The sequence below is a fragment of the Passer domesticus genome, chromosome Z, assembly GCF_036417665.1.
Source record: "Passer domesticus isolate bPasDom1 chromosome Z, bPasDom1.hap1, whole genome shotgun sequence".
Lineage (NCBI taxonomy): Eukaryota > Metazoa > Chordata > Aves > Passeriformes > Passeridae > Passer > Passer domesticus.
In genome coordinates, this window is record NC_087512.1 from 82,095,414 (window position 1) to 82,119,751 (window position 24,338).

Sequence of the window (24,338 nt, forward strand, 5' to 3'; positions counted from 1 at the left end):
GAGAAAGCTGCCAAGCAGAATTGCAGTGCAGGCGGAATGTTACTATGACTAACACTCTGACCCTACAAACACTGGTCCTAAGTGAGTCCTTCCCTGAGCTGGGGGACTGAACCTGTGCAGGAATTGTGCACACCTGAGCAGGCTGTGGCTCCGTGAGTGTGTGACTGTGAATGTGCTACAGCAAATGGAGCAGGAATGTTGCTCTCTGATCCCTAAATGCACTAGATTTGTAAGTCAGGCCTGTGAGTTACTGTCACGCTTCCAGTAAATTCTACAGTCCTTTGCTAAATTCTGTAAATTAGCCTATTAATTCAGTGCTGCTATGTTTAAGTGATGGTAAAATCTGTAGGCCTATAGCTGTGGTCTATGTTTTGCAGGGAGATCCTCTCTGAACCCTGGGCCGGGTCTCACTTATCCCTTTGCATCCTCACCCTTTCCCATTCTTACTCTTTCTCCTGTCCTCAGCCTCCACATATATCACTTCCGTTTGTTTTTAATTGTAGATTGATTGAGTCTAGATTTTGATCTCTGTGCTTGAACTGTGAGCAGTGGAGTGAAGCATGCCAATGAACTTTCTTGCACTTTTACTTTTGTGTTAAACCTGATTTGGCAATACTTGTTCCTAGTGATTCTTTGAGCAATCTAAAACACCCATTTGTGACAAACATTTTTAGATAATTAGGAATAATATTAGAATCATGTGACCATGAAGCTTTCTCCTCGTACATATCCAGGTAGCCCAACTGCCACTGAAGTACAGGAGAGGGTTATCAAGATGTGTCATAAACAAATGCGCCATGTGCATATGCAAACATCTTCTGGGGTTTATAATAAAATGTGTTGCCTTCTCTGGCTTTCCACTCTCCTTCACTTTCACCAGGAACTTCTTGATTCCAGTAGTTGTTTTTCTATCCAACGTAGAGTATCCATGGTGATGTTTATAAGAAAAAATCTAATTATCTTCATAAAAGTGTTCTTCCAAGAGCTGGTTTGATACGCGGGGTTTTTTTGGGTTTGTTTTTGTTTTGGTCAATGATTCATGTTGGCTATCAAGCTCAACAGCACAATGCAGGCAAGGATGGAAGGAGGAATAAGAAAGGGGACATTTAGAGCTGCAAGAACTACAGAAGTGGTACTGTTTCAGCAGCAGGAGTGCTGGTATATACACAAGTGTACAGTGCCTCTCCATCTCACAGAATTAACCCAACAACAGGACTGTGAAGAGCAGTAAACTCCTCAGGAGTGGGTGCTCAGTACACAAGCTTCTCTGAGGCTGCACGGCAAAGACTGAGTATTAAGAATGTGGATAAGGTAGGGGAGAAAAGAAAGCAACGATAGTTGAAATCTTACCACAGGCAAAAAAAGCCCCAGAACATCTGTGGACATTCTCCCAACTTAGTTTTTGACAGAGAAGGTTAAAGAGTGACTAGGGAACCTGCCCTGGGAATGTTGTTTGTCTTAGTGGCTTATTCATACCATTTATCCAGCTCTTAGTCATGATGGCTTCTCATTGATCCTGCCGTGCACTTTTAAAAAACAGCCAGGCACAAACCCCCTTCACAGTGCTCCTGGAACCTTCTCTCCCCGTGATGCCGAGCCGAGTGCTGTGCAGCTGGGTGCTGTGCCGTGCCTGGCTGCTCGCTGTGCGGCCCGGGTGGCTCCTTTGGCTGCCAGCTCACCCTCACCTGCCCTGCTGCGCTCACCTGGCGGCCAGGTGCGCTCCAGGAAACCCCCCGGGAGCCTCTGGGGACCAGCAGGAGGGCTGTGGCTCACGGATGTGTGAGAGAGCACCCCGTGAGCAGCGCCACAGGCACCCAGGACTGCAGAGAGCGCGGCAGAGCGCAGGGATGGGAAGGGTCAGGCTGGCTGCTGCTTGCGCGACCTGCAGACCTCCTGCCATGAATCCAAGGAAGGCGTGGGCAGGGCCCGCCTGGATTTCTGCAGAGAACATCCTTGCACTGTGTCCCAGAAGATGCCCGCAGGCGTTCTGCCAGAAGCGAGGAGGCTCAGGCAGCTGCTCCTGGACAGCCTGGAAAAAACAATGCCCAGAAGGGGTCTCACTGCTGTACACCAGAGGAGAATGAACACGCGGCACAGCAGCATCCTTCCAGCAGCACTGCGTGGCAGGGAGAGAGCCAACGGGCACAGACTGAGCCAAGGCTCCCCTCTGAACCCCGTGAAACCCTCTGTCACTGTGAGGGTGACCCAGCACAGGCACAGGCTGCCCAGAAAGGCTCTGGAGGCTCTGTCCTTGGAGGCATTAAACAAATGGTGGCAGGGTGTTCCTGGGTGATCAGGAGGCTTGGACTGCATGACCTCCAGAGATCCCCTCCAGCCTCAACCAGACTGCGTTTGTGTGGAGGTGTCCTAAGCTTGCATGGAAACCAAGAAGTGTCTTTGACTGTGCTTTGAAATTTCACAGGATTCTAGTCTGTGAAACTAACCAGGAATTACTGCAGAGTCAAACTTGGTCACACCTGAGGGAAGGATCTCCTTGAGCTCATCTTCCTCTCAGCCCCGTTAACTCCTGCCCTGGGTGGCTGGCAGCACTGTGGTGGTGAGGAGGGTGATCGGTGGGTTGTTCCTCCCTTGGCCGCACCGACAGGAGATCACAAGCACAGCCAGGGAGCCCTCGGTGCTGCCTGTGCCCGGAGCAGCCACCCGCGCCAGGGCAGCCCCCGAGGTGCTGCGGGCTGGGGGCGTGGGGGGACGGGGAGAGCGGGGCTGGGGGACGGTGTGAGAGAAGGGGGCTGCAGCTGAGAGGGTGGGGGACAGGAGGGTGAGGGGTGGGCAAGAGCAGGGTGGTGTGGGGTCTGAGTGGGGTGTGCGGGGTCTGACATGTCTGAGGGGTGTGTGGGGTGCGTGGGGTCTGACAGGTCTGAGGGGTCTGACATGTCTGAGGGGTGTGAGGGGTCTGACATGTCTGAGGGGTTTGTGGGGTCTGACATGTCTGAGGGGTGTGAGGGGTCTGACATGTCTGAGGGGTTTGTGGGGTCTGACATGTCTGAGGGTTTGTGGGGTCTGACATGTCTGAGGGGTGTGCAGGGTCTGACAGGTCTGAGGGTTTGTGGGGTCTGACATGTCTGAGGGGTGTGTGGGGTACAGGGAAGGTGAAGGGTGTGTGGGGTGTGTGGAGTCTGACATGTCTGAGGGGTGTGTGGTGTCTGACAGGTCTGAGGGTTTGTGGGGTCTGACATGTCTGAGGGGTGTGCAGGGTCTGACATGTCTGAGGGTTTGTGGGGTCTGACATGTCTGAGTGGGGTGTGGGGTCTGACAGGTCTGAGGGGTGTGTGGGGTACAAGGAAGGTGTCCTGCAGTAAGGTGCACTGCAGGCAAGGGGTGTGTGGGGTCTGAGGGGTACAAGGATGGTGAAGGGTGTGAGGGGTGTGTGGGGTGTGAAGGGTGTGTGGGGTGGGAGAGGTTTCAAGGGATGTGAGGTGTCTGAGGGGTGTGTGGGGTGCAAGGAAGGCTCTGAGGGGTGTGTGGGGCACAAGGAGGGTGAAGGGTGTGAGGGGTGTGTGGGGTCTGAGGGGTGTGTGGGGTGTGTGCGGTCTGACAGGTCTGAGGGGTCTGACATGTCTGAGGTGTGGGGGGGGTCTGACAGATCTGAGGGGTGTGTGGGGTGTGAGGTCTGAGGGGTGTGTGGGGTTTGTGGTGTCTGACAGGTCTGAGGGGTGTGTGGGGTCTGACAGGTCTGAGGGGTGTGTGGGGTGTGAGGTCTGAGGGGTGTGTGGGGTTTGTGGGGTCTGACAGGTCTGAGGGGTGTGTGGGGTGTGTGGTGTGAGGGCGTTTGCGGTGTGAGGGGTCTCCGCGGTGCCCGGCGCTGGACATGGCGGGCAGTGAGGGGCCGAGGCAGCCGCGGGCGGCCGAGGGCGCTGCGGGTGCCGGGGCCCCGAGCGGGGCGTGAGGCGGGCGCGGGGCCGGGGCAGCGGCGGCGGGGCGGGCCGCGGGGGTGGGCTCGGGGGAGGGGGCTGGCGGGGCAGCGGCAGCGAGGGGCAGCGCAGGCCCGCCGAGGCCGAGGGCGGTGCCGGGGGCGGCGCTCGCTGTCCCGGCGCTGCCGCTGTCCCGCTGTCGCTCGGCGCCGCCGGGAGCGCCGGGAGCGCCGGCTCCGTCCCGTCTGCCCGCAGCCCAGCCCAGCCGAGCGGCGCTGCCGCCGACAGCGCGGTAAAGTATTTGAACCAATTCGCGCAGCCTTCAGCTGGTGCTCGTGGTGCTTGCGTGTGGCTGTGTGTGCTCCGCTCCGCCGAGAAGTTTGCGGTCCCTGCGCTCGGGGAGCCCTTCAGAGCCGTCGGGGGGCGAGTTGTGGCGGAAACTTTGGGGTGGTGGTGGTGCAGCAGTTCTGGCAGCGCTGGAATGGTAGTTTTTGCTAATCAAAAGTAACTCGTGCCTGGTGAATTTGAAGTAGCAGAATAAGTTTTTATTACCCTGAGTGAATTTGCTGGGTTTAGTGTGTGTATGAAGAATCATGAAAATGCCGAAGTGCTCACGCTCTTTGAGTGTGGAAGCTTTTTTTCCGAGATGAGAATCAATGACAATTTCAGTGGAATTATTCTGGGCTCTCTAAACACAGCAGTGAGAGCTTGTTTAACGGTGAGGGTGCTGAGGCTCGGAGGGCAGCAGATCTGGCTCTCCCATTACACAGGTGAGGAATACTTTGCAAAGACTCCTTGATTCATATCATGCATTCGTGACACTGTTGCCTGTGTTTATTTGTTATAACGTCGATGGGCTCTTTCCCCCTCAGTGCTGTGATTAGTCTATTACATGCAGAACCAGGTTTTCATACTATGAGGTGCCTGGTGCTATTTTGTCTCAGAGTACTTTCCAGGACAATATTGCTGTTGGAAAACAAAGCTAAGCACTTTCTAAACAGCACAGTGCAGGAATATTATTTGCACAAGAATAAGAGGGATTTGTGGGTGATTTGACAGAGCAGCCTATGATTCAGTGTCACACACTGAGGTCTCATTCCTCAGACAGCTTTAAAGCTTGAAGCTGCTTTCAAAGTTTACCTTCACAGGTGAGAGACACCTGTGTCAGTCCCAATAGCTCAGGAACTCTTGGAGTGCCTCTGACATGGCAGTTAATTCCATTTAGGAGTGCTGTATAGTCCCAGTCTGTCCAGCACTGTTCTGTGATGAATTATCCAATAAATTGCTATTTTAGGGGACCTGCTTGGCCGGGGGTCTTTGCCTTCAGGACACGCGGCTGTGGGGCTTTAGGAGCAGGCTGTAGCCAGTCCGGGTGTGAGATGATGAGCAGATGAAGCTGTGGCTGTCACCCAGCACTCGGGAGTGTGCTCTGCATGGTGTTGTTCCAGCTGGGAACCCCTAGCACTTTCTTGTGGTGGTACAGCATCTGAATCGGAGTATTTCTGCGTTTCTCTTCCCCATCTCATGAATCTTCTCCTCACTTTTCTCTGCACAGGGACATCTCAGGCTTTCTCCAGGCAAGGTCATACCTGCCAGCCCCACTGGCTCCTAACTTTCCAACTTCAGCTCCTGTCTTAGGTCAGCTTCCCCCCCCCAGACCAGCAAGTCCTGCTGAAGTCGGCGGAAGCGGCGAATTTCAGCCACAGGAGGGGCTGGAGGAGATGTCACAGAGGCAGCTTCACCCTCAGCCCTGACCTGCTCACCGCTTCAGGTAGCAATATTCTCTCTCCATGCCTGTTTAATATTTAATGTTCTTTTGGCCATAAAAGGTATTTCTGCAGACGGAAAGGCTTATGTAATAAAAGCTGTATGCTGTCACTTAAGTGAGCAGTTAAGTATCAGAGGAGCTTTAGATAAATAGGAAAGAAATGTAAAATCACCAGCAACTTCCAGGTAGGTCAAAAACCAGGGGAGGACACAACCAGAATTCCAACATGTGTGTTATCTACCAGGTATTTCTCTGCACTTTCCCTCTGGAAACCTAAATGCACAAATTGATTGGATACATTTATAAAAGATTTACAATAATCATGAATACATTACTTGTCAAAAGTACACATAAAAATCATAATAATGATTTGCACTTCAATGAAAGCTGAGATAGACAGTACTGAGTCCTGTACTTTTATTATAATGGAGTGAATCCCTGAAGTCATTTCAATGCAATTACCTTTTAAAAATGTTTTATCAAGACAGAGGCGTGAAATAAACAAACCACCAGTCACAGTCAGATTTCCTCCCCAGATTTCCAGTAAATCTGACTCTCTTTTTTTTTTTTGCTTGCTGGACTTTTGGACCAAAGTATGTTGAGATCCTGCTTCAGTTTTGGTATTCACAGTAAAACAGGATACAATTACTGCTTTTCAGGTACTCACCAGACCATTACTAGTGTGTTTCCAGTGATGAATAAAAATTATTAATTTATTGCCTTTACAGTTAAACCAGTTAAACATTTTTATTTCTCTATAAATACATTGTAAATAAAGTAATGTAATCATTTAATGTATATCTAATCTTGTATTGGAACCATATTGCTCTGCCAGTTATTAATGACTGATTTTTTTTTTTTTCCTCTAAAGGTTTTCCCTGCACACAGGTAAGCAAGCACATAGAAGACAGAGAAGTTTCAGGTGTGTGTCTGCAGGTATACATTCTTATATGACTGTATATTGTTATTTCTGTGATTTATGCTTAATGTTCATTAAGCTCTTACTTTTTGTTGTGAAACCTCCTGATTCTCTTTGATGTTGTCACATGTTTCTTTTGTTGTAGAGCTGATACTGTCTGCTCAGGCAGAGGACTGTGTACAGGACAGTCGAAAAGTAAGAAGGTGACAGTCACGCTTTAATCTTGTAATTATATTGAAGGGGTTTTTTAAAGTTTTTAACACTTTTCTTGTAACTCTGAAGGGTGGGGAAACCTTTCCTCCTCTCCCCCTTCACATTTCTTTCACAGCGCAGGAGGGCGTGTGCAGGATCAGTTAGCGCGGTCCAGCCCCGTGCTGTTCCCCGCGTCCCCTCGCTGCGCGGGCAGGGCCATGGAGGCGGCGGACGTGCCGCCCGAGGGCTACTCGCTGATCAAGGCCGTGTACCAGCGGCGGCTGCGGCTGACGCGGCTCCTCATCGACGGCGGGGCCTACGTCAACGAGAGCAACAGCCGCGGCGAGACGCCGCTCATGGTGGCCTGCATGACGCCCCACGCCGACCTGCAGAGCGCCAGCAAGGCCAGGATGGTCAAGTACCTGCTGGACAACAAGGCCGACCCCAACATCCAGGACAAGTCGGGCAAGACGGCGCTGATGCACGCCTGCCTGGAGAAGGCGGGCCCCGAGGTGGTGTCGCTGCTGCTGATGAGCGGCGCCGACCCCAGCCTGCCCGACCACTCCAACTGCTCTGCGCTGGTCTACGCCATCAACGCGGCCGACAGAGACACCCTGGAGCTGCTGCTGAAGGCCTGCAAGGCGCGAGGGAAGGAGGTGATCATCATCACCACCGACAAGTCCGCCTCAGGGAGGCAGAGAACGAAGCAGTACCTGAACGTGCCTCCTCCAGACCTGAAGGAGTGCACCTCCCCAGCTGACTGCGCCTCCCCGTCAGAGATAGAGCCCAGCGAGGGTCCAGAGGACCCGTTCAGCTTCAAAGAGCTCTACGGTGGGCAGCCGGGGGACAGCTCCTCTGAAAGGGTGCCGCTAATGACCAAATCCAGCTCCACACCAGCTCGGTTCAAGCTGACGCAGGTGCTGCAGTGTGACCCGTGGCTCAAGTGCTGCCCAGCAGTGTTTCAGCAGAGGAAGCTTGCTTCTCCTCAAGACCTTCAGAGCATCAGTCCCATGGAGGAGCTCCCCTGTAAAGCTGGCGGCCTTGACTTGTGCAAGAGTGTCACGGCCAGCCACGAGAGCAGGGACAGGAAGGGCACTGCTCAGGTACTGAGACCCTCTGACCAAACCATGTCTAGGAAAGCACAGCGCGATGCAATAAACTATCAGACTCCTTTTGTGGAGGAGAAACATAACCCCAGTGAGATTCCCATGGGCATGGATGCCAGTCTGGGACAAATCAGCTTGCTTTCAAACATTGGCAGTATTATCAAGAAAGGAAGTGGGGAGCCAAATTACAACATCTCCAGTTCTCAGTTAGCTAACAGTCTAATTCCTGCTGCTGATACCAAAGGTAGTAAGTCACCAAAAGGAAATAAAGAGATTCTTCCTACATACCAGACTTTGTTACCAAGTCCGAGAAGAGTTCTGGAGATGTCTCCTGTGTCTCCAAGAGGCAGAAATCAGGCTCCTCTAGACGCAGAGGGCTCAGGAGCCCTGGTGTTGGATCAGACGAGGCCAGGTTTCCTGCCCCCACTGAATGTGAGCCCCCGCCCCCCCGTTCCAGAGCTCACTGTCATAAACACAGTTTCTGGAATGATTTCTTATGGACAAACTCACTTAGTGCCCCCAGGATCTGCTTTCCCTAAGGGGACCAAAGAGACGAATCTGCTGCGGCGGAGGCCGTACGAGCAGATCACAGTCTGAGCAGGTTCAGCAGTCACTGCATCTTTACAGGAGAGCAAAGGGGATCTTCATGATATGTAAATATTGACTGCAGTCCTTGACTGTAATGGTATGTACCACAAAATAGAGCAGGTCTGTGATGTAAAGTAATGTCTGCCTCAGGATGAGTGCTACAGCACAGAAACTAAATCAAAAGACATCTACTGAGGCTGTCTTCTGCAAACTAAGGAGTGTTTATTTTGCTGGTTTCGCAAAGTTTTCACCTTGCCTCTGACAGACAGCCCACAACAGTCCTTAGGCATTGCAGTTCTCATTGTAGGTTGTAAATACTACCCCTCCAAGCCTTCCCCAAGCACCCGCCCTTGCCGCGCCCAGAGAGGTGGTGCACATGGAATTTGGGACCCCGAAGCGTGTGATGCGATGCTGGACGCCGGAGTGCCTGTGTCCAGGTTGTACATAGAAACCCCCGAGACCCCGGCGTGCGGCGGGGTGCGAGGCAGCAGTCGCACAGCGGCAGTGACTGCTGGCCTCAGCCGCCTCGCAGGCGCGTCAGAGCCGGTGACACCGGTGTCGCCGGGCCGTGCTGCCCGCGGAGCCCCGGCTGCGGGCTGGCAGCGTGCCCCGGGAGCCGGCGGGGCAGCCCCGGCGCGGTGCCGCGCTGCCGGGAGCCAGCAGGGCGAGTGACCAGCCCGGGGTGTGCCACAAGCCAGCCCCGCTCGGGCTGCCCCGGGCACCGCGGGCTGCGCCAGCGGCAGCCTCCGCAATCCGCTCCCTTGGGAAGAGCGGGGCTGCGGGGGCACAGCCTCGCCTGGAGCGGGCTCTGCAGCCTCCTGCAGCTCTGGAGCCCCCGGAAAGAGACCTGCCCGGCAGGCTGAGAAATCTGCCCCAGCGACAGCCCTGCTCGCCGGGCTGCGGACACCGGGACACACCCGGGGTGTCTGCACGAGCAGGGGCGCTGCACACACACACACATTTGGGAGCAGGGAAGAGCTCTGTCCTCCCGCTCACACAGACCCCAAAGGGAGAACCCCACAGCTCCAGGGAAGGCGAGGCCCTGGCAGTTTCCCCAGGGAAGCTGTGGCTGCCCCATCCCTGGGAGTGTTCCAGGGGCTTGGAGCCACCTGGTCTGGTGGAAGGCGTTCCTGCTATGGCAGGAACCTTGGAATGAGATGGCCTTTTATTTCAGAGGGTTTCCAACCAAACCACTCTGTGATCCTGTGAGTCTGATTATGAAACTCACCTGGGAGATGGAAACCCACATTTTGCCTAACTGGAAACAGAGGGCAGAATTTCCCACAGGTGGAAAGAAGTCCTCTGCAGCCTCCGAGCTACTGTGTATTTTTCAGTATCTCTGTCTAAAAATCTTTCTTTCCTTTAGTGTCTTGTGGTTCCAAGTATCTCCCTTGTCTTTGTGTGCATCCCATAGATGCTGGATTTCTGATATTGCATTTAGCATTTAGATCTCATCTTGTAAATTTTGAGAAAAAGTGAATGTGTTCTGTTTTGTTGTATTTTACAGAAATTAGTTGTATTGAAATTGTGTCTGTGTAACGTGAATTTCAGTGTACTGAAAGTAGGTATTTATTTCCTGAAAATACTCAGTGGGTATGTGGCAGCTTCAGTCAAAGTTCACCATATCTGACATTGCCTAAAAAAAGCCTGTAATGTTATTTAGCTTTGCACTTAGTAGGAGACAATTTAACGGGGATCTTAAGTATAAAACAGTGCTAAGGGGATCTTAAGCATAAACCAATTTAAAGAGGATCGGAGACATCAAACAATTTGAAGGGGATCACAAACATACAAATATTTAATGGGGATCATCACCATAAAACAATTTAATGGGGATTCTAAACATTAAACCATTGAAAGGGGATTATAAACATATGCTCTCTGTAAATAACTTTTTGAGAGTATTTGTTTCCATTCAGGTTCTGCCTTTTCCTTCAGGAGATTTTCCTGGATCAGGCCCCGTGCACACCAGGTACAAAAAAGTATTATGTGGACATATTTTTATGATACAGAAATTATGTGGAACAACATCTGCCAGTATTAACTGAGTACAAATTAGTCCCCTACACAGGATACACTTTCCAAATGTTTCTATGATAATACAAAAGGAAAGGGCAAGTTCTCATCTGTTAATCTCATAGTGAAGTTAAATATTTGAAGGGGAAAATAGATCTTTTAAAAATAAAAATTCTTTCTTAGTAGAAATTGACTATCACCAGGTGTTCCAACTGGTATCTTTGCTGAGGGTATGAAGCCCAATTTATACTGTTTTGATCTTAAAATTAGTTATCTATATGGGACTATGGCTCCCTTAAATGAGACCATAATTTTTCTATGAAGTGCTCAGACAATGGAGGGAAGTGGCAAGTGTCTTGAAAAGGGAAGTTTTTTGGTAGTGTTACCAGTATTTTGTGATTAATTGTGATGCAAAGTAGCGTGAAGTGTTCATATAATTGTTTGTGTTACTGTTACGAGTGACCTTCAAAGGAAGAAGCGTTGTTCTCTTGCTGTTGTTATGCTGAATAAATAAAAGTTATTTTTCCCCCTCGGAGGGAACATGGAAATAAGCACATGCTTTTATTCACTACTCAGGAAATGATGAGTCATTGCAAAAGGTACTCACTCACAAGTGTTTCTCAGGCTGCCTCTGTACAAGAAAATGGGAACAGTTACTTCGATTTAATCCAATACAGCTAAATTTGTCCAGAGTGTGGTGCGAGAGAGGCTCTTCCCAGCTGCCGGAAGCTTCCTGCGGCTCCACTTGTGGAGTAGAGATGCACTTGTGTTGTCTTTGAAGCCTTAATCCATGACATTTCCCAGCCACCCCGATGTTCTTTTCAGCACAGCGCGGTCAGCCCGACCCGGGTGCCGGACGTTAACTCCTGGGTTAAAAACAAGCCCTTTCGGTGTCCTTGCTGCTCCCGGCACAGGGAGCACACCGGGCTGACCGACAGCCACACACCCCCGGGGCAGAGAGGATTTCAAACCCACCTGCCTGCCGAGGAAAGGTGGAAAACAATTCGGGATTTGCCCTCCTCGTCTTCGTTTTCCCTGCAGAATGCTGTGAGACCACACGGTGAAAGTGACTTCAGAACAAATAGTGGCGGCTTCACAAAAAGCTGTGATTATGTAAGAACTCCCGTTATTTTGGTTTAGGAGATTTGAGAACAGCAAGTCACTACACAAAAATGTCATAAACTAGCAGTTCTCAAGGTTGTGTTTAAGGTGCAATGTTCAAAATATAGGCTTCAAAATATCTTTCCCTGCACATTTAAATTAGTTTTGCTTTTAAGGAGTAATTGCTTTATTTTGATCTTTGTCTTTTGCAACTGCATGGCACGTCTGAAGGAATATTGCCATAATTTGATGCAGCTGTACAAGAAAAACAGTAAACTAAGTAGGCACTAAATTTCCTTTTACCTCCTCATCAATCCCATGTAAGACCTTTATCTCTCTGCATGCCATATCCAGCAGAACTAATGACTTTCCCACCCAAAGCAAGGGATTTATAAATAAAGATTCTTACATTTTCACTGTAAGGTACTACTGCATTAACTTCAAGGAAATCAGGTTTCATAACGAAACCTCTTAAGAAAGCCCAGGGGGGTTTTCAGAGTCAAAAGGACAAAATTCCAGTTGTCATCACTAAATATTCCAATAAAACACCCAGCTGTCAACCCTCTTGGAAAGACAACAGGTTTTTACTCCTGCACACAAGTTGACCTTTTTTGTGAAAAAGCTCCCCAACATACAGAGATATATATCCACATATATATGTATATGTGTAAATATGCAAAATTCCTGTTTCTCAGCAGCGCCTGTTACCTGAGCCAGGCATGTCCTGGGCTGATGACGCAGGCAGCTGCAGAGCTGCTGTTAATCCAGGAGTTTTGTCCCCAAAATTATGTCCAGCTAGGTAAAAATGACGGTGGGGTCTCACGGTGAACATCAGAGATATTTTCTAGAAATGTACAGGGAGGTATTTATTCTCAAGTTCCTGAAACCCAGGAACTGCAGTAAATTCCTGTATTTTTTCCCCAAAAGCATCAGCAATTTTGAACACTTTCATGCGAGTTTCGCAGACAGAGGGAGTGCAGCCTGCCTTCTCTCAAGAACATGTTGATTCTTAAATATAAACCTGACCTGTACATATATTTTACAACCACATTAATGTCTCACTGCCAGCCCCATAGCAACACATTTTATTTCAGGAAGGCATTTGAATAAACACAGAGAAACCAAATCAAATTAATTTATTTATGTGCAAGTCAGACTAAACTGTCATAAACAACTTCACAGGGGACTAGCAAAGATACGCAGGTAAAATTACTTACAGAAATTCATATATATAGATTAACCCATACAGAATAATAATATTCACCACATAGCCATTTCCTGGTAATCCAGATGATGTCTTCTTTAATTTTACCTGATTATCCTGTTTACTGACATCCACAGATATTGCTCAGGTGTACTTCTTCCTTAAAAATACTTCTGGCAATTGCTGATGTTTTTTACTTAATAGTTTAATGAGTTTTAACAAATCCCAGTACTTCAGGTGGGAACTGGTCAGGGGGAAGATTTCTAAGCAGCAGAAAAATGTGTCCCTGTGGTCCCAAAGAGGCCTACCACTGAGAGATGAAATCCTGCAAATCAATGAATGCAACTGCCTGCAACAAACCACAACTGAAAAATGAATCGTTTCTCCTAACTCACTGTAGAAATCACACAGCCAAGCCTGACCCTTTGGCAGTTACTGGCACTCACTTTGTGAGTGATTAAATTAAATCAAGTACTCTGTTTAGCTATCCCAAAATCAGGTCATTTTCTTTCTTATGTGGAAAAATTAGTTCCCAATTTTAGCCCAGCACACCTCAGTAGATGGCCAAAATGAAGAAAGCCCTACCCCTCAATAACAGAAAACAACTATTAGATAAATCTCTCAAAGGAGTTGTGGGTAACAGAAGGGAGTCTTGAATTTTAATGTGAGATCACGGTAATTCAAGATTCAGCATTAAGAAATGCAGCTACCTTTTCTATCACAGCTGTATCAACGCCATGTAAGAGCCAAAAGTACTGTAATTTACTTTAGTACTAAAGCTTGTAAAATGTTGTCTACACTGTCTGTTAGGTTAACAGGTGAGTTAATAAAATTCCCATAGGAACCACGTGAGAGGAACGGGAAAAGGAGGACAAAAAGTTGACCAAGTAAGGCTTCTTGGGGCAGTAGCTGAGATTCAGAAGCTAAAATGTCCTAGATGTGATTGTGTTTTGGTTTTTCTGGTACTGTTTGTGGTGTTTGGCAGAAGCCGATTCCACGGGGCCAGTGTCTCAGTCTGTGTGAATTCTGGGGAACTGCAGCAGCAAAAGAGGCAATAAATGATGTCAAAGAACCAGGTCAGGCTCTTCCTGCAGGGGTTGGGCTTTTATTGCAGGACACTTCCACTGTGGAGAACTCTGAGAGCTGCAGGACTGCATAGGCCCAGTGAGGGCTGAGCCCAGCTGCCATCACCCGGGGACAGCCCTGGGGAATGTCCCTGCAGGTCTGGGGACAGCCCTGGGGAATGTCCCTGCAAGTCTGGGGAGCATCCCTGCAGCCCTGGGGACAGCCCAGGTGTGGGGACAGCTCTGCCACTGCTGCCACAGCCAGCCCAGCTCGCAGCAGCAGCCAGGGCTGCTCCCTGGCCGTGGCACAGTGACCACGGGCAGAGCAGCTGGCAGTGCCACCGTCCCCTCCTGGAGTGTGGCACCACGAGTCCCATGCCATGAGCAGGGACAAGGAGGAAGGCACTGCACTCTGCCTGAGGGGCCCTTCTACACAGTGCCAAACAAAACCTGCCCCAGTTGCACAGGCGTGCTCCACACGGTCCTTCTGGCAAGGAAACTGCATTGCTTGGAATAAAAAATCCTCACAGTTAAAGGGGTTTACAGTATAAAGCACTAGAGGGTCAGGCATTGCCTGCTTTGCATTTACTGTTCCATTCCAATGGCTTTTTTGAATTCAGAGTTTTGTGGCTCAAAAATGTCATAGTAAACCCTACTTTTATCAAAATTGTCTCGGATGAGAAGCAAGTCGTCTACAGAATACATGTCCTCCTTTCCTGTCCAAACAGTGAGGCTGTACCTATGTCCAGAAAAAGGGAGAAAACAAACAAAACAAAGAGAAAAAGAGTATGTCAGGATAAAGCATGGAAACCAGCAAGACACTGCACTAATAGACTCCTAAAAATACTCAGGATTACAGCATCCTAACTTTAGAAAAGTAATTAAATACAAACAACTGCACCCCCAGACCGATTTATCTGTGACTGTTCCACCAAACCTCAGAGAGATTTAAATAAGAAACCTCAGGTACATATCCAGCAAATAAATTTACCAGAATTAGCATTTCAGTTTTGGTAAATTGATCAGCAGTCACAAACTGAGCCTCAAAACAGGAAATATGATGCAATCCCAGACACAGGTGATTGCTGTGCTCTGTGCTGTGTCACATCAGTGATGTGTAGAGATGCCACCTAAGCCAAATCTCATTAATTGCACAGAACTTCTCAAAAAACCACTGAAATCCCCCAAAACATTATTCAGTTAAAGCATTACTTCCACATCCTCCACATGACTTATATATTTAGGTTTTCCCCCTTGTTTAGCAAAATTGTGTTACTTTAAAAAATTGATACATCAGAATTCAGTTGTATGTGAGCAAAACTGGCTCAGGAATTTCTGTCTTCTAATGCCATTGCAGAACCCCCCTGAGTCTTATGAGGTAAAAGAGCAAATCCTAATATTTCCGTGAAAATAATGTTTGTATCCAATGATATTTGAAATTGACACAATTATTAAGATACATTCCTAATGCAACAGTATTTTTTAATCAATTTCCTAGTTTTAACTGCTTAATTCTAATTTCTGTCTTCAGTCTTCACCGTAAAAAAAGAATATCAGCACTTTATTTGCCTGCCCTGTTTTTCTAAATAATTAGAAATTTTTCAGAGATTCCCTTAGGTTTTCTGTCTTGGGCTTAGACCTTGGCTGGAACAGTTTTATTAAACTGTGGGTAGGCAAAGCGGTTGAAAAAGATGAGTAAATGGCAATATGTGGGAAGCTGGTTTTATTCTCATTCTATTACATGTGAATAATTTTTATAATGAAATGGTTAGGGGTTGGTAAGAATTATTTCTAAAGGACAATGTAAGTTCCTGTATGAAAACCACTGAATACATTTCAAGTGCCTCAGCAAAATTAATTAGCTTGGAGGGAAACACCTGATTTCCAATCTAAAAATCATCTTTGACATTTTTCAAAAATGCTATAAAATAACATAAATAGCGAATCCAATACAAAGTCTTTGGATTGCATGAATTCTCAATTGCAACATCAGACTATTTAGTCTATTTAACTACATTAATCTCAGGAAATGTTTGCAGCAGAACTGGGTTGCACACCTACGCACCATTCAAAAGTCCTCATAGTAGGTAATGAAAAATAAGGTTATGGGATTTAACTACTTTACAGAAATTAATAGTGGCCACTTCTGTCTGAGGACTGAAAGGCTTTGAGGCCTGTGGGAAGGGAAGCACCGGGAGAAGAATAATTTCTTCCCCCCAGTGCCAGTGGGCTGTGTGTGACACAGGGCTGCTCAGGACGGGCGAGGGGCTGGCACTGGGCTGGCCCTGCCGGCCCTGCAGCTGAGGGACACGCTGGGAGCAGCACTGACCTGTGGCACTGCTGCAGCAGCCACTGCAGCTGCGGGACGGAGCCGGGCACCAGCGCAGCCCTGACGGCGAACGTCACCGGCTGCGACAGCGGGTGGCACAGCCGCCACATCTCCTGCACCAAGGGCCACTCGTAGCCTGGGGACACACAGCACACTGAGAGCTCACACAGCCCTGGGGACACACAGAGCCCCTGGGGACACACAGGACACTGAGAGCCCCGGGGGCACACAGAGCTCACACAGCCCTGGGGACACACAGGTCACTCAGAGCCCTGGGGACACACAGGACACTGAGAGCTCACACAGCCCTGGGGACACACAGGACACTCAGAGCCCTGGGGACACACAGGTCACCCAGAGCCCTGGGGACACACAGGTCACTCAGAGCCCTGGGGACACACAGGTCACCCAGAGCCCCTGGGGACACAGAGGGCACACAGAGCCCTGGGGACACAAAGAGCCCCTGGGGACACAGAGGGCACTCTGAGTCCTGGGGACACACGGGGTACTCAGAGCCCCTGGGGACACACAGGACACTGAGAGCTCACACAGCCCTGGGGACACACAGGACACTCAGAGCCCTGGGGACACACAGAGCTCACACAGCCCTGGGGACACACAGGACACTGAGAGCTCACACAGCCCTGGGGACACACAGGACACTGAGAGCCCTGGGGACACAAAGAGCCCCTGGGGACACAGAGGGCACTCTGAGTCCTGGGGACACACGGGGTACTCAGAGCCCCTGGGGACACACAGGACACTGAGAGCTCACACAGCCCTGGGGACACACAGGACACTCAGAGCCCTGGGGACACACAGGTCACCCAGAGCCCTGGGGACACACAGGTCACTCAGAGCCCTGGGGACACACAGGTCACCCAGAGCCCCTGGGGACACAGAGGGCACACAGAGCCCTGGGGACACAAAGAGCCCCTGGGGACACACAGGACACTCAGAGCCCTGGGGACACACAGAGCTCACACAGCCCTGGGGACAGACACAGCCCCGTGTCCCTGGGGTCCCTCTGGAGACACAAAACCTGCACATCCAGCCTTCCTGAACACCAGGCAACTCCACCATGAAACTGCTCCGTGGCTCTGAGCAACAGATGTCCCAGAGGAAAATTGCAATACATGCAATATCAGCATGGAAAATGAACTTGCTATGAAAACCTTTATTTCCTATTCTTTACATACACCCTTACTTACCTGCAGCTACAGAATGTGGCATTTTCAATGCATCTTGTGCCCTTTCCCTAAAAAACTCTGCTGCCACTGACTTCAATATGGCCTAGTTTAACGTTGTCAGGGACCCTTTACAATAAAAACAGTAGGGAAAAATTAGGACAAAAAGTTAAATTAATCCACTAGCAATGAAGATGTAGAAAATCAAACACATGTGGCCACTAACATTCTGTGCCTAAAAATGCTACAATCAAGCAAGCTAAAATACTGAAAGTGCCTTTGCTAGTTTTACAAGGACTGGAGCTATTTAAAATATTATTTACCTGTTCTTTTGTTTCTACAGGTTATGAAAATCCCATATAGCAGTTAATAACTTTTTCCTCAATTGCTCAGATGGAACATAGTGACCAGAAAGAGTAAAAATGCACTAAATATTAAAAAAAGTTTTCTGGGGCAAGCAGCAACTTTTAGGTGAAATCACTCCAATGAGCTGGCTTTCTTAAATTTTATAGCAGAACCTCACATAGTATTTCCATAAACTGAAATTCAGAATGGAGATAAAATGAAATTTGTTTTCACAGGTTAGCCAGTATTTCTAATGCATTTTCCAGCAATTTTTTCCTGCACTGAAAATACTTGGGAGAAAGCACTGAAAACTGTAATAACACTGCAGTATATCATACAACAAAATACTAACTTTGGCTAATGAGCAAGGAGCAATGGGAGTGGTGTATAATGCAGCCATAGTGGCCTCAGACAATATTGGAGGAGACTGCTTCTCATCATGAGAATTGCAAGAGAAAGCTTGTGAAAAAGACCCTGTAATAATGCAAATCGGAATGTTTACTGCAAAAATTCAAGATTCCAAGAGAAATGCAATATTAGGGATAAGGCTGACCCACAATTTGATTTCAGTGGTCAAAAAAAGCAGAGATGAAGTTCCACATTTTCAGGTGATCTGTTTCTCCTCAGGACACATGCCAGGGCTCTGACCAGGTCAATGCTCCCAGGATTCAGGGACAGCCCTCCCTGAAACAGAGGCTAAAGAGTTTGTCCCTCAAAAGTGCTCAGCAGGTGAAAAGGAGTTGAAGCAGAAACCAGCTTATTTTAGGAACAGAAAGATGTGAATGTCACCCAGTTGTGCCGCCACTGCAGCACTGGACTGACTGCTGCACAGTGCTCTGTCCAACACTGTGGGGGGATGGAATATAAGAAAATAAAGACAGTGCAGAAAGTAATCTCACCCTAAGGAGCTGCAGCAGGGCCAGTTACCCAAGATCAGGAGCAGGCCTGACTGCAACAGGCCACAGCTGCCACCAGTGAGAAGAGTGCTGGAAAAGAGTGGGATGGCTGGTTGAGGAGGAGCTGGAGTCAGCTGCTTTGTGAGGAGAAAGTTAGTGCTCTGAAGAGCTGCCCACGAGAAAACACCAAGAAGGTATGAAACTTCTGTGATAAAGAGACAACAACATGGAACTTTTGCAACAACATGACAACAGGAAAGCCCAGCACGGGACAGGGTTCCACAGTCACTGCCAGTACACGTCCTGGGGCTGCTGCCAGCTGCACACACGCTGGAAGTGAAGGAGCCAGCCCTTACCTTGGCCTCGGTGGCAGCCCGTGGTCCAGCCCAGGGACAGGGTGGCCTCGGGGCAGGAGGAGGTGACGGCGCCCAGGAAGGCGCGGGCGTCCAGCGGCGCGCAGCCCCCGCGGGGCCCCGGCAGGATGTCCCCGTTCAGCCACACGGGCGCGTCCAGGCACTGCCCCGCCTGCCCCAGCAGCTCCAGAGACGGTCCCACGGCGGCCAGGCTGTGCCGGGACACAGGGCGGGGTCAGGGGCGGCAGTGTCACCGGGCAGGGCACTGCCAGCTGCTGACTACACCTGGGGTTTCACTCCCAGACTGCCACCCCTGCTCCCAGCACTGCCCGGCCTCGTCACCTCTGCATCTCAGGGCTGAGGAGGGTTTTAACTGCAGCCTCTAGCACTTGTGTTTCATCAGACCCGAGAGCCACAAATGCTCTAAGTTCTCCCCAAAGAGTGGAAGCCATCTCTCCCCACCTTCACCAGGCCCAAAGGGGCTAAGATTTTATCACTACGTCACATCCAGACTCAGAGCTACCTTCGGATCCATGAAAGGTGAGGTACCTGTACTAGGAGAATAAAAAGCCCAACACACACCAGTTTAAGGCAACTAAAAGAGAGAGAAGGCGCCTGTAAAGGTGATCCTCCCATGTGTGAGGACACGAGGCTTGACTCCATTTTGCTCAGAAGGCTGATTTATTATGTTATATATTATATTAAAATACTACATTAAAACTGTACTAAAAGAACAGAGAGAGAGGAAGATCAGAAGGCTACAAAGACCAAGAATAGAATGGAATGGAATGGAATGGAATGGAATGGAATGGAATGGAATGGAATAGAATAGAATAGAATAGAATAGAATAGAATAGAATAGAATAGAATAGAATAGAATAGAATAGAATAGAATGCATCACAGAATCCTGTGCCTGCTCACAGCCTTGGCACAGGTGGCTGTGGTTGGTCACTGATTGAAAACAATCCACAAGGACCAATGGAAGATGCACCTGTGGCATCCCACAGCAGCACACAGTTATTGTTTGCATTTCTTTCCTGAGGCTCTCAGCTCCTCAGGATGGGAAAAATCCTAGCAGAGGCATTTTCATAAAATATCATGGCTAGAGGCGCCCACTTGAACATTTAATGCCTGGTTGTGCTTTGTCCCACAGTTCCTAAGTGTGGCAGCACACAGAAGCCTGCCTGTCCAATGATCATCTGACAGATCATTATTGAATTGTTAAACATGAGCTGGCATCACTTGAGGAACCAGTGCAGACACTCTGTGAGCATTTAAACAAAACTATGGTCACATATTCCTACTGTCCTGTCCAGCCACAAGAATAAGCACAGTTAGCTTTTCTCTACTTCTTGCCCACCAAAACTTTTGAGGCACTGTGGAAGGAAAGGAGATGGTTAATAATGGGGAAAAGAAATGAACAAGAAAATCTTTCTGTCATAGCTTATTAATTAATGCTCTATGTAACATCGAGGAATTTAAAATCACTGTGGTCAGGGTTTTAGAATTAACTTAGTTCTACACCCAGCACCTCATCCCCTGAGCTGCTTGTCGTGTTTCCTCTGTGAAGTCACTTTGTGTGTTCTGTCCTTTGTGCTGCTGGGAAGGCTGCAGAGCAGGAATTCACTCACTGGAGATGAGCTCAGGCTCTCCAGGAGGAAAGCCAGTGATGGCTGGAGTTCAGGTGTGGGCTGCAGCACTTCTGACACACTCTGGGGCCACAACAGTTGCTATCCTCATATATGCAAGGGACTGTCAGGGCCAGAGGAATGCCTCCCCTTGTACTGCACAGTGTAAGGTAATGCAGTAAGAAAGAAGCACAAAGCAAAATGGCAACACAGGGTTAAAAAAAATAAAAAAGAAGGAAAAAACAAAGCAAAACAACAACAACAAATCCACTCCCCAAAAACTGCAAACCCCAGAGCACTGGTTTTGTTGCACAGCATTTAGAAAACTCAGACTTACTGCTGACTTCCTGTGAAATGACTTTGGCATTTCTGAAGTGGGACACTGAAGACCTTTTGCAGAATACATTACTTTCAGTAGCCAAAGCCAGCAGGAAATGCAATTATGTGGTCAATCAGGCTGACAGAACAGAGATATAAAAAGTATATTTTAAAAGCACCACTGAAATTATCTCCACAGCTTCAGCAATGGCATCCAATTAAATATTATGCAAAGGAACATCAAATTCTGCTATCACTTATTTGACTCTATCTGCGCCGTGTGATGTACTTTTAAATGTTTTTATACAATCATACTTTTAAAATGCCATGTACTTTTAAAAGTTTTCTTCAGTCACTCCACTTGGCTATAAACTCCTTGTGGAAAAATGAAAGGTAGGTAGTTTAAAATTAATTTAAGCAATACATAAAGTGGAGGAAAACCTTCACCAAAATAAGAAGCAAGCCCAAACAAATGCCGACTGCTCTTTTTTCCCTTCTCTGCCCAGAAGGACACACACAGATCCTGTGACAATAAAAGGATTTAGCCTGCCCACGTTTCTTACTTTTGTGATCTTTCACATGAAAACTGTGACTGTGTAACACAGAACCACAGGCGTAAATCACATTCCACAACTATCTCCTGGGGGGTTTTGCATTTCTGCGGAGTACTGAAGCACTGATGAAGCTCTTTCTAATTTGCTGCCAAAACAGACTGAGAAATTCAGGCAAAGCAAGAGTCAGGAGCTGAAGGGGTGCATGTCTGGAAATCACAGCTCAATTCAAACTCTTCCAAGGCAATCTGAGATTTGCCATTCGAGGAATGAAACAGCTAATGGTTCCATCTGTGGTTGAACCTCTGAACATTTAGTTAGTAAGGGCAGAGGGAGGAGCCTTCCAGAGAGGCACCAGCACTTCACCTTCCCCATGGGAAAGTTCTGCTCACAGTAATTCACTGAGTAAAAAAAAAATCATTAGTTAGTTCAAAATCATCACTTCAAAACACTTCTAAAGGTTTTGTTCTTGCCATGCTTTGAGAATTATGGACTGTTTCCACATGGATTATGCCTCTGAATGCTAAACTGCACAACAAGGAAGGGTCTGGCTGACAATCACCTGCAGAACTGTAAGAATGCAAACATGAGAATCTTTTTGCTGAGGTACCTCTTGAAGTCGAGCTTGATGCCCTTGCTGGTGCTGCCCATCTGTGCCAGCCACTCCTGCAGGGTGATGTCGCTGTCGGTGTCGGGGGGGTGAGCCAGGATGGGCTCCCCGTCCCCTCCCCGAAGCACCACATCCACCTCCACCATGTGCACGTCGCCTGGGGATGCAGAAATCAAACCTCAGCTCCCAACAGTCACCCAGCAAGTCTGCCCTCACCAGCCCCTGCACCCTCGTGCTGGCTGTGACACCAAGATGCCATGCTGGGGGGTTTCCAGGCACTGAACTCTTTGCAAGCCCTACAAACAAGTGAAAATTGATGTTTGAGGGTGCATTTGGCCAAGCAGCCACGTGGGGCTTTTTCTTCTTCAAGGGAATGGATAAATGGACATCCAACGTGTGAACCCACTGTTGTTAAATTTCAGATATTTTCCTCTGGAAATAGGGTTTTTGAGAGAGGAAAGATGAGTGCAGGATTTAATGCTGGCAGAGACTGAGCATTGCCCTTGACTCACTGCCAGAACCGACAAGGAAAATGTTACCTGACACACACCACAGGCAAAGAGGGGTCTCAGGAGTGCCCAGGCTGCTGAAAACAGCTTCATGTAATGAATCTGGGCAGTGCTGCCAGCTTTGCAGAGAACCCAGTACACACAGTGAAATACGCAAAACCAGACGGCGATGGTATTCAGGATTAGAGGATACTATATATACATTTACACAAATATGTGTTTGTCAAATATTCACATGAACTTACATACAATTCACATCAATTTACAAACAATTCACATAAATTTACATACAATTCACTGCCGCCCAGGCTGGTGCACCAGGGCCCTTCTGGCTCTGCACAACTTTTCCCTCACAGGACGGGACACACAGGGAAGATTTGGAATCTTATCCCAGGAACAGGGACAGGAGGAGAGGGAACGACCTCAGGTTGGGCCAGGGCAGGCTCAGGGTGGGCAGGAATTTCCCCACAGAAAGGGGGCTCAGGAACTGCCCTGGCACTGCCCAGGGTGGTGTGGAGTGCCCATCCCCACAGCCGTGGGGATCCTGGAGGAGGGAGAGGAGGAGGAGGAGGAGGAGGAAGAAGGGGCCTGTGCCACACTCACTTCGCGCGGCCTCCGCCGCCCGGGCCCTGCTGTTGGCGGCGTGGAACCAGCGCACGGCGGCCCCGTCCCTGGCCGCGATGTGCCCGGTGCGCAGGAAGTGATCCACGGGCCACTCGCTCCAGGCGCCTAAGGGGACACGGCGGGGACACGGCGGGGACACGGCACGGAGCCCTCAGCGCGGCCCGCCCGCCCGAGACCGCCCCGGCCCGGCCCCGGGACCGCCCTCACAGCCCCGGCCGGGCCCTCACTGCCCCGGTTCATCCCTCACAGCCCCGGCCCATCCCTGACACCTCCGGCCCATCCCTCACAGCCGCAGCTCATCCCTCACAGCCCCGGCCGGGCCCTCACAGCCCCGGTTCATCCCTCACAGCCCCGGTTCATCCCTCACAGCCCCGGCCGGGCCCTCACAGCCCCGGTTCATCCCTCACAGCCGCGGTTCATCCCTCACAGCCCCGGCTCACCCCTCAGAGCCCCGGCTCACCCCTCACAGCCCGGCCCGGCCCCGGCGCTCACCCCGCGCCCCGCTCGCCATGGCCCGGCCCGGTCCCGCCCCGCCGGGGGCCGGTCCCGCCGCCTTCGCGCCGGGCGGGGCCGCGCCGCGCTGAGGCACGGTGGGGAGCGCGGCAGGATGATCCCGAGCGGCGATGTCTGTCTGTGTGTGCTGTGGAGCCTCAGCAGCAGGGAGGGCCCGAGGCGCGGACAGGGAGCGGCTGCAGCCCGCGGACACCCGGGGCTGCGAACGCTGTGGCACGGGAGGCAGTCACATCGAGAGAACAGGGCAGGCTCAGGGTGGGCACAGCAGCAATTTCCCCATGGAAAGGGGGCTCAGGAACTGCCTTGGCACTGCCCAGGGGGGTGTGGAGTGCCCATCCCTGGAGGTGGCACTCAGAGCTCTGGGCTGGGGACAGGGTGGGGATGGGGCACAGCTGGGACTCCATGGGCTGGGAGGGATTTGCCAACCGCATTAATTCTGTGTGAAATCAGGATGTTGGTGCAGGCCATGCCTGGCAGCCTGGTGGAAATGCTCAGGCCCACCTGTGCTCAGGGCAGAAGCAGACCCAGAGCCCGGCCGGGGCCACCCAGCCTGGTGGCAGCTGGGTCCCTGCTGGCAGAGGGGCAGGGCTGGGGCAGATCCCAGCTCTGTCTTTGTGTCAGGAATGTCGGAGAGGGCAGGGGCT

The 24,338-nt window shown here is 49.9% G+C and overlaps 2 protein-coding genes across 9 annotated transcripts; one reads left to right on the forward strand and one right to left on the reverse strand.

The window, feature by feature from the left end:
* Nucleotides 1-4,033: 4,033 nt before the first annotated feature.
* ANKRD34B (ankyrin repeat domain 34B) lies at nucleotides 4,034-11,012 on the forward strand. 5 transcript variants are annotated; one of them, XM_064403229.1, is made up of 4 exons: nucleotides 4,034-4,164; nucleotides 5,428-5,643; nucleotides 6,512-6,762; nucleotides 6,888-11,012. In XM_064403229.1, the coding sequence occupies exons 3-4, from the start codon at nucleotides 6,677-6,679 to the stop codon at nucleotides 8,452-8,454; spliced, it is 1,653 nt and encodes a 550-aa protein (XP_064259299.1). In that variant the 5' UTR covers nucleotides 4,034-4,164; nucleotides 5,428-5,643; nucleotides 6,512-6,676; the 3' UTR covers nucleotides 8,455-11,012. The 5 variants fall into 5 exon arrangements, 4 of the variants coding, with proteins under 4 accessions (XP_064259299.1, XP_064259300.1, XP_064259301.1 ...); XM_064403230.1 differs by lacking the exon at nucleotides 4,034-4,164 and having other exon boundaries at nucleotides 4,277-5,643; nucleotides 6,512-6,528; nucleotides 6,705-6,762; nucleotides 6,842-11,012; XM_064403231.1 differs by lacking the exon at nucleotides 4,034-4,164 and having other exon boundaries at nucleotides 4,277-5,643; nucleotides 6,512-6,528; nucleotides 6,705-6,762.
* A 1,669-nt stretch (nucleotides 11,013-12,681) lies between these two features.
* Nucleotides 12,682-23,803, reverse strand: FAM151B (family with sequence similarity 151 member B). Of its 4 annotated transcripts, none has more exons than XM_064403232.1 (6): nucleotides 23,674-23,803; nucleotides 23,161-23,286; nucleotides 22,049-22,205; nucleotides 18,944-19,152; nucleotides 16,160-16,295; nucleotides 12,682-14,569 (listed from the first exon to the last, which is right to left on the reverse strand). In XM_064403232.1, the coding sequence occupies exons 1-6, from the start codon at nucleotides 23,690-23,692 to the stop codon at nucleotides 14,416-14,418; spliced, it is 801 nt and encodes a 266-aa protein (XP_064259302.1). In that variant the 5' UTR covers nucleotides 23,693-23,803; the 3' UTR covers nucleotides 12,682-14,415. The 4 variants fall into 4 exon arrangements, with proteins under 4 accessions (XP_064259302.1, XP_064259304.1, XP_064259305.1 ...); XM_064403234.1 differs by having other exon boundaries at nucleotides 23,642-23,741; XM_064403235.1 differs by lacking the exon at nucleotides 23,161-23,286 and having other exon boundaries at nucleotides 23,642-23,742.
* Nucleotides 23,804-24,338: the final 535 nt, after the last annotated feature.